The sequence below is a fragment of the Apostichopus japonicus genome, chromosome 19 (genome assembly GCF_037975245.1).
Source record: "Apostichopus japonicus isolate 1M-3 chromosome 19, ASM3797524v1, whole genome shotgun sequence".
Taxonomy (NCBI): domain Eukaryota; kingdom Metazoa; phylum Echinodermata; class Holothuroidea; order Aspidochirotida; family Stichopodidae; genus Apostichopus; species Apostichopus japonicus.
Genome location: NC_092579.1, coordinates 6136942 through 6146672, shown reverse-complemented (window position 1 = coordinate 6146672; position 9731 = coordinate 6136942). Strand labels below are relative to the sequence as shown.

Genomic DNA, 9731 nt, shown 5'->3' with positions numbered 1-9731 from the left:
AAGTGACATGCCAAAATATGAGAACTGCCGAGGTTACCCATTTTCAGGTATCGTTGTTTACAAGCTATCGCCTCACACACATACACACACACCAACTTGACTGCACAGGTTACTTGCTTGCCTATGCCAAGTAACAAATAAAGGATACTTTGAAGGAAGTGTTCAATGAAAATGCACAGTATGAGAGCTATAATGTAATCAGCCGTTCATAAACTTTTCTCACAAGTGACTTTGTGATGTATACTGTTTAATGGAAAGATCATAACTAAACTGTTATGTTAAACTGATAGCCCTATTGTCTAGTATATGTACTTTGTAAGGTCAATGAACTCATGTTAATAATCTGGTAACATTGACAGTTGAAGGGAGAACATCTTAAGTTCTGTTTCCATTTGGTGAATATGTCATCTTACCTGGGGTCGCCCTTGGACTCTCAAATGAAATCAGGTCCCTGATGGGTAACGGAGCGCTCACTGGTTCCAGAATGGATGAGGGAAGGTCTGAAAGTGAATTTTCACAGAGGAGTTCCGTAGGAGAGAGTTTCTTGGGGGAAGGCTTCATCAAATCGGAAGCTACAAGAAAACCAGAACGAAAAGTTAAGTCAACTAGACTAGTGTAAACTGGAGTATCGTAAATCATACATTAACACTCAACATAGAAAATCCATCAAATATACAGTTTACACAGTTCCCATACTTTCAACAAATGAAATTCCAGACCTTTTCAAGACCAAAAATATGTGTTACAGCTTTACTATTAGCCTATACACTAATGAGGACCTAATACTAGACTACCTTTAGTAGGCCAAACAATTGTACCTCTTGCAAAGATGTATGCTAACTCCCCCCACCCCCCCATCATTAATTTGTGGGGGAGGAGGAGGATCAAATAGCCTTGGATTCCAAACATGGCATGGTGTAGCCTAAACTATTCATCACAGTTTGACTTATATCATTAACTTTATTTGAAATATCCTCAAGACCTCACTCCCTGTGAGAAACTCAAAGTGATGCAAAGGAATTAAGTAAACACTCCATGGCATTAAGTTTGTTGTGTGTTTACTTGATTCATGTGCATCACCTTAAGTTTCTCCACTGGTAAAGGAGTGACACAAAAGAAAATGAAATAAATCAATTTAACAAATTAAAAGAATTAAAGAGAGAATGATATCGACGTACATGAATTCGTTGAACCGTCCGACGATGTTTGTCGAATTGGACTGTTGGGCAACATGCCTGTCACTTGGCCGACCATAACGATAGCACCTGGTGGATCAAATAATGTCTTGAACAGTGAGTCTTGGTTTAACAAAAATAGCCCTTTAGGTTTCATAACTGAAAAACAGTATTCACTTTGAACATTTGAAAAATGTCTGTCGTTACCTCTCAAAGCTGCCATTTCTGGGGTTGGATCAAATGAAACTGCTTCCAACTCCCCCCCCCCTTCCGGCCCCCTCCCCTGCTCCTGGTAAGAGTTGGAGAAGAGCTAGGTAGAGACCAGGACCTGTTTTCCTATAGCCAATGGTTCTTATCCAGTTTCAACCAAATACACCTTGTCTGTTCTTGCTAAATGTCTTTATCATCTCCCAGTCAGTTCATATGCTTCTGATTTGTCTATTGCATCATCAATCGATCAATGACTCCAATCAATCAATTAATTAGATTAGACTCAAATTCAATAATTAAAGGGGTTTGGAGTTGTAGTAAGTGAACATAGCAGACTTACTGTCGGCACTGATATCTCTGGTCATTAACTTCACATCGCCGACCTGGGCGTTCACGCTGACTGACGGCAGTTGATTGGCTGAGGGAATGAAAAGCAATGAAGAAATATGAGACAAAAATATCAGACTTTGTGTTGTCACTTCAAGAAATGAAACCAAGTTATGTTTGTGTACAATACTTTGCCCATAAATTCAACTTGTCAATGGTCGGTTAGAGAGAGTATTTGTGGCCAAGGCATATTCTACTTGTGGATGGCCAGTTAGAGAGAGTATTTGTGGCCAAGGCACATTCTACTTGTCAATGGCTGGTTAGAGAGAGTATTTGTGGCCAAGGCATATTCTACTTGTCAATGGCCGGTTAGAGAGTGTATTTGTGGCCAAGGCATATTCTACTTGTCAATGGCCGGTTAGAGAGAGTATTTGTGGCCAAGGCATATTCTACTTGTGGATGGCCAGTTAGAGAGAGTATTTGTGGCCAAGGCATATTCTACTTGTGGATGGCCAGTTAGAGAGAGTATTTGTGGCCAAGGCACATTCTACTTGTCAATGGCTGGTTAGAGAGAGTATTTGTGGCCAAGGCATATTCTACTTGTCAATGGCCGGTTAGAGAGTGTATTTGTGGCCAAGGCATATTCTACTTGTCAATGGCCGGTTAGAGAGAGTATTTGTGGCCAAGGCATATTCTACTTGTCAATGGCCGGTTAGAGAGTGTATTTGTGGCCAAGGCACATTCTACTTGCGAATGGCCGGTTAGAGAGTGTTTTTGTGGCCAAGGCATATTTTACTTGTATTTGTGGATATCTTTTGACTAGTAGTCTACTCATTGTATCAACTAACAGGGAATTCCTAACTGCAGTGAGCAAATTATGCATCATTATAACTAGAAATATGAAAAGCTTAAGGACTTTCTGCGATCGCAGCTGAAGACTCTTTCTTGATTTTGGGGTTTGGGCACAGTACCTCTTTGTTAAAAGGAAGGGGTTGGAGGGGGTGGGGGGCAGACGGTTCCAGTGTTTACTTTAATTTTGCTCCTTTGAGAACTTGTCATAAACTATCGATTCATGCTACTGATCCCTGGTCCTGCTACCTCACTCTCAGTTTAAAGAAAGAGCTATTACTCCTGAGGACAATTCATCACTTTGGATCAAATGTACAAAGGCACCCAGGACTACTCACGCAAAAGTTCGTTCAAGGAGACCAGGCGTCTGTTGCCCTTTCCTATGAGAGACAGAACCCACGGAACTGCACTGATCAGGGACTGGATGGTGGTGTGGGCAAATTCCGACGGCACCAACTGCTTCCCGAATGTGGCATAATATTGATGACTGAATTGCTCCAAGGTCAGTGCACGATGAGCTGACTTGGTCAGGACCATGGACGCCTGTCTTGCAAACTGGTAGGTTGGCGTTAATTCCACCTGGCAGTTCTCCGACCACTCATTCCGTACCTGTTCACCAACAGGAGGTAAAAAAAAATATATAAAAAAAATATATAAAAAAAAATTATAAAAAATAAATAAATAAAAATAAAAATTGGTGAAGCTACAGCCATTTAGTGAAGCCAGACTCTTATTATCGAGAAGCAACGTTGAGAAGGGGAGGAGGGAAGAACGAACGAACGAACTAGAGCACCAATGGTGCAGAAGCTCATACCTTTTCGAGCTTAAAAATGTAGGGCCCACAAAACTTTATGGCCCACCAAATTTCAGGCCATTTTTCAGATTCCACCAATTTTGGGCCCATGAGGTATAACCCCCCCCCCCTCCGTTAGCAGAATCCTGGCCACACCACTGGCTATAATTCCTATTTTCCCCCTTTAAATCCTATTTTACCCACTCTCTCAAACAATACCACTGACCTACCCTATTAAACTTTCTCCCCTCTACCTGAGCAGACATAACTTCACAAGCACTCCCTACAAGACATAACTTCACAAGCTGCCTACATACCTCAGGCTCAAAGACTTCTAAGAATCGGCAAGTGCTGATTGGCTATAGGGCTCTCATGCTTACAGTTCAACAGTTAATAACAACTCCCAATACTGCTTTAATTCCACTAACAACCTCTGCAGAGCTTAACCACAAATGTAAACAAACACTGCAGAGACTGGGAGACAAATTAAAGGAGCTTTGGAAAAAGGTGAAGGCTCAGATTTTTTTAAACAATGGGGATTAATTGTAATTCATTAACTTTTGACCAAAAATTATTAGGCATCACCTTATTCATACACAATCCAACAATCATCAGTTCAACTTTGAATATGATCCATCAAAATCTTGAGGAGATTGAGATATTTGAAAATATTACAAAGAATGACCCCCGATGACCCCCTAAATGACATTTGACCTCAATTTTCCGAACACCCCTCGTAACCCTCATCCCGAGGAACGTTGTGACCAAGTTTCATTATAACTGGCCATACACTGTACAAACGGAAACAATTTGAAAATATAGGGCCGCGGCCCGGGCCACAAAAGACCCCGAGTTGATCTTTGATCTCAAATTCATGAACACCCTGAAGGTAAAACTTCCATAGTACTATCGTGACAAACCCTCAACATTGTACCATGGAATCTGTAGGAGAAGAAGCATTTTGCGTATTTCGGCCCACAGGTGACCTTTGACCCCAAATTTCGGACCATCTCTAATGGCCCTATACCCAATGGTCCTTGTGTCCAAGTTTCATAAAATTCCATCAAACACTGTGCAAGTGGGAGCGGTTTTACCAATTGTTGACGGATAGAGTGATAGAGTGATAGACGCCGCACTGTAACAATAGCTCACACCAGCATGCTGGTATGAGCTAAAAATGATTGTACGATTTAAGATCTTGACTAACCTCCACCTGAAACAACCTTAAACCAAGTAATATATCTAAAACATGCTATATGTGTATGCTATGTATGCTATCAAAAGTCTGGCAGATATTATAAGCATTCGAGGAAGGTCCAAACAACAGGTTACTCTCAGATAAATGTCACATGTGAATGTACATTAAAACATGATTTTATGAACACAGTCAAAACAAAAGGCCACCTTATGGAGAAATTAGGTTACCTAAGAATAAAGTAATAGGATAACATTCTAATAAATGAAGGGTACTTTGTGGTGCTTACACCTGGTACTAACATTACTGAAGGACTATGATATGGAACTGGTAACGACCCACTTACTATAACGACGTGATAAAGAGCTTTCAGCAGCAGCACTAACTGACTGTAGCCGTACTCTGTCGGTACTAGAGGAACCTGCCAGATGGCTTGGTACCTGGGGGAGAATTCAGAGACGCTAAGACGGCCATCTTTGGTCTCTAGGAGGACCACAAGCACCTGATGGGTCAGCTGATTGAGATGTTGAGGCTCGACTGAAAACACTCTCTCAGAAGTAGCATCTTTGAAGATCTATTAAAAAATTAAAAAGTTTATGAATCACTTAAAGAAAAAACACAAGAAATTCTATATCTTTTCATAATAAATGTCTACGCATACCTTGCAATTAAAAAATTACAAGATATCTCATACAGATATCATAACAGACATTAAATTGTATAATATGCTATGCAATCACATGTATTCATTTACACTATACAAATATCATATTCAATACACATCCTAAGATATCAAATCTTATCACATCATGAGACATGATATGAACATAGTCATGTGATGTCAGACAATATTTTAGGATATTATATTCAAGCACATTGTAAAATATCATATCCAATTAAAACCTGTAAGATATCAAATTATAAGATTTCATGGTATATGACTTCACAGTATCATCAGATATTACCTGCAATCCTAATTTTATTTTGATCACTTGCCATTTATAATGTAAGATATCATACTACCACACCACACCACACCACACAAAATAACACAAGGCATCAACATCCCCTTAAACTGACTGACAATTCATCATATTTCCAAATCAATGAAAGCTCTGCATAACAGCGCAACAATGATCACAAGAAATCCAAGACTAAAATAGGTCGAGACGTAGTTTTGCTACGACCGTTTACTATATTCTTTTTTGGCAAGTTTCCCATTTGCTAAAGTCGACAGTCGGTAACTTGAAATAAATACGGGAAGTAAAAATATGAGTCGTCTCCCGCCAGGAGCGCCCGCTCACCTCCATGACGTGCGGGAACTCGGAGAGAAGATGGCGGCAGTGCTGGAGCCCCAACTCCTGCCAGTTGGGAGACCATCCGTAATATTTCATGAATGTCGGCGCCACTGATGCGGTCGTCATCGACCTGTCTCTGCTCTGAGGGAGGAATCGGTTTATCTTCTGACAGAGGTTGGCCAATCGTTCCGCATCTGACAGGATGATCTTCTTGTCCAAATCGTCGCTGATCTGGAAACGAAGAAAGAAAAAGGTTCGAGAATATTTATATATATAATTTAGAGAGAACGAATTTGATACAAAGCTTTATCCACGTACTACCATCTTTCCATGCACACGTTTTTTAAAAAGGTGAATTTAGGCAGAAAATTTAGTATTGACATGTCCTAGTCTAAGAAAAAAAAGGAACCATTTGAGTTCTAGTATTGTTTTTTAACACTTTTCGTTTTCAGCTGTTTAAGTTTGCTAAATCTCTGGGACTTTCTCCTTTTAATTGATGATGACGTAGGCTGGTCAGTGCAGGCCTAAATGTTAACACTGATCCATTGTTTGATAGACAATTCTGCTACGCATTGTAAACATGTTATTTTGACAAAATAAAAAAATCGTTTATCAATTGAGTGAGTTTGTCTTCCAAGTGAGTAACCAACCTAAATAGTCTGTGTGTTTAGACTCAGTTATCCAGCCACTTCAATAGATGAGCCTCATATTGACAAAGGGGTCATTACCCACAAATTCAAAAGTGGAATAAAAATGGGCAGCAAGCAGTTTTCTTAAACCATCTACAAAATAAATACAGTGCTGGAAGTTACACTTTAAATTATTTCTTACCCGCTACTTTTGTTTGCTATATCACTTTGTCGACCCTGCGTTTTATCTACTCGCAGTACCAAGATATATATATGTATATATATATATATATATATATGTATATGTATATATATATATATATATGTATATGTATATGTATATGTATATGTATATGTATATGTATATGTATATGTATATGTATATGTATATGTATATGTATATGTATATGTATATGTATATGTATATGTATATGTATATGTATATGTATATATATATATATATATATATATATATATATATATATATATATATATATATATATATATATATATATATATGAGAAAAAACTGGTGTTGTATTTACTTTTGAAACCTTGCCAGGGGATGTCAAGGCGGATATATATATATATATATATATATATATATATATATATATATATATATATATATATATATATATATATATATATATATATATATATATCCGCCTTGACATCCCCTGGCAAGGTTTCAAAAGTAAATACAACACCAGTTTTTTCTCATCACCGTACACACTTAATTTACAGAACAGAGACAAAACACAATAAACTCTACCCTAACGACGTCCGGCAGGGCTTCAAATAAATCCACCAGTTTGTTGACTCCATATTCGCCTACTTTACACTGTCGGTTGAAGAACCGGTGGTAGGTCGGTATAAACCGTGCAAAACTGATTGCGTGATGCGGTTCGTCGCTCAGGAGCTCCACAACCTCCCGTCCAAACTTCTTACACTTGATCATTTCTTCGCTGGTTTGTTCTGTCAAATTTTTTGGGCCGAAATAAAAATCAGAGAAAGTTTGATGATGGGAGAGGAAATATTGGCTCTCATTTCAGCTGAACATTTACCATTAATGCAAAATTCATTCTTGTGCTTTTCTATAAAAAAAATTTTTTTTTTATTGATACAGATTGAACTTGCAGGTAAGTTATAGAAAGCAGAGTCAAGTTGGTTCAAAATCATGAATAAACTACGAACAAACAAGAGCCATACATATTCAAGTCAACTCAGAAACAAGACAGCCAATGGGTCAAGTTTGTACTGCTAATACCACTCTACACTATCCTCTCACACAATGCTTCGCAGCGTTAGTACTGACAGTATGAACGGTTGCTAAGCTTTATCATACTGCTCGTACCGTCAGTAAAAGTGTGATGTGAAAGTACAGAATGTAACAAAAATATTGTCCAAAACGAGTGAAATAATTTCATACTTAATCGAAGATTAAGATGACCTCACAGAGGAGAGATACATCATAAGATCTGTCAATTTTGTGTGAAATCACATTTTGGTAAAATCCAAGTATAACACTAAAAGATGGTGCCATGATATACTGATTGAACTGGGATAACGAGAAAGAAAGAAAATTGGCAAAAAATTCTTACCTCTCTTTGGAATGGAAAGAGCTATATCAAGTCCTTGACCTTCGACCTACATGGGGAACAAACAGTTAAAGTAGGGTGACCTGTCTAATAACGATGGTGTAATCAATCCTAACAGAAAGCATGACATGATGTTTCATTGTCATGTAACTGATTTTATATCGCGATTCAGGGGGAAAAAATTGCTGAGTTGCATCGACGTATTAGCCCCCTTCCCCAACCTGCCTCAACACCTCCCCTTTTACCTCACCCCCATCTGTTTTTCTCTAGTTCTTTAGTATTTGATTATTTCCAAACAAAAACAATAATCAATTTCTAGACCACCATGCACCTGGTAAAACATCTATCAAATAGAGCTTTAAATTTCAAAAGCCTGGAAATGCAATAAGACATCTACCGTTTCTGCGATTAAACATGAAAAAATTATTATTCTCTCCTCTTTTGCAATATGAAGTCTGATACATGTTAGACAAGCAAATCACTCATCAAGAACAAGAAACATGCAGTTGGGGTCAGGGCTTTATTCACAAATTCAAATGCTAGATTTTTCTTTGGGGGGGGGGGGGGGTAAAAGTGAAAAGACTCAAGTATGGTAAGTACTTACCACCAACTGGCTGTCTGTGAGTTCCGAGATCAGATCTAGCAGACTACAGAGGCCGTACTCTGCAGGATTAAACATTCTTCCAAACATACGTTGGAAGGCGATCGGAAATTCCCTTGCTGTGACCTGATGGACAAACAGATTAATAGCTCAAAGACAGAGAGATTTTTAACAGTTGATCCAAGGAAAAAAAAACAGGTTTCAAATTTAATTATTTGAAACAGTTGCAAAAAACAAAATAGAGAAAACAGGTTGAAAGAGAACAGGTGAAATAGAGTAAGTACTATTCAACTCAACAAACTAGCAAAAATACTGATAATTAGTCGCTGGTGTTTATGGCCGTTCGGAACTTGCCTTCAATTTTAAGGAAACAAGAGTGCAGAAATGAAAGTAAACGCATCGGAAATTATTAAGTAGGGAACAGTCCAAGTGTCTTGTAAATGACCATGGAAGGATGTTTGTTTAACATTTAAACCACCATCGCTTTCAAAAGAGCAAACTCCTTTCTAAGTGGCGACTGATAAAAGGGGGTGCTGTTCATAATAGAGTAAAACAGAAACAATATTATTATTACATAACCCCCCCTACCGTGACCTGTATGCAAAGAAATGAAACATTGGACGTGGCTGATGATTTAATTCTATTCTCTTTACCTGTTTACTCGCTTGGGATCGTAGAACCTTCAGAGCATCTTGAGCAAACCTTTTCATCTGTGTTTGATGACTCAGAGTTATTATCTTGTTGTCTTCCTCTCCAAGTACCTGATGAATGAGAGAGACAGAAAAAGAACCCCATTTAACTAAACCAGAGAAAATAAAGACAACATTTTGTACACCTTCATACTTTACTAAGCAAAATGTAAACACTGCATTCTACTCAGTATTCTTGTCAGCGCATAAAACTGACGTACATGACAATCTTCAAACAACATTAAAAGATGAATTTAGGCAGAATTGTAGTCTTCAAATGTTATAGTCCAAGAAAGTACCCAAAACAAATGAGTGCTAGTAATGTATCCACAGCTAACAAGATATTCAGCTTTAAAAAATATATA

The 9731-nt window shown here is 38.2% G+C and overlaps 1 protein-coding gene across 1 annotated transcript in view; it reads right to left on the bottom strand.

Moving 5' to 3' along the window:
* The window catches only part of LOC139960191 (meiosis regulator and mRNA stability factor 1-like), a 31825-nt gene that overhangs the window by 6651 nt on the left and 15443 nt on the right, over positions 1–9731 (bottom strand). Inside the window, exons 17-26 of the mRNA XM_071958370.1 lie at positions 9331–9438; positions 8681–8803; positions 8080–8125; positions 7251–7453; positions 5854–6078; positions 4896–5123; positions 2900–3170; positions 1726–1803; positions 1179–1265; positions 414–572 (exon numbers count right to left, since the gene is read on the bottom strand). Coding sequence (XP_071814471.1) covers positions 414–572; positions 1179–1265; positions 1726–1803; positions 2900–3170; positions 4896–5123; positions 5854–6078; positions 7251–7453; positions 8080–8125; positions 8681–8803; positions 9331–9438 — 1528 coding nt within the window. The remainder of the gene's footprint in view (positions 1–413; positions 573–1178; positions 1266–1725; positions 1804–2899; positions 3171–4895; positions 5124–5853; positions 6079–7250; positions 7454–8079; positions 8126–8680; positions 8804–9330; positions 9439–9731) is intronic.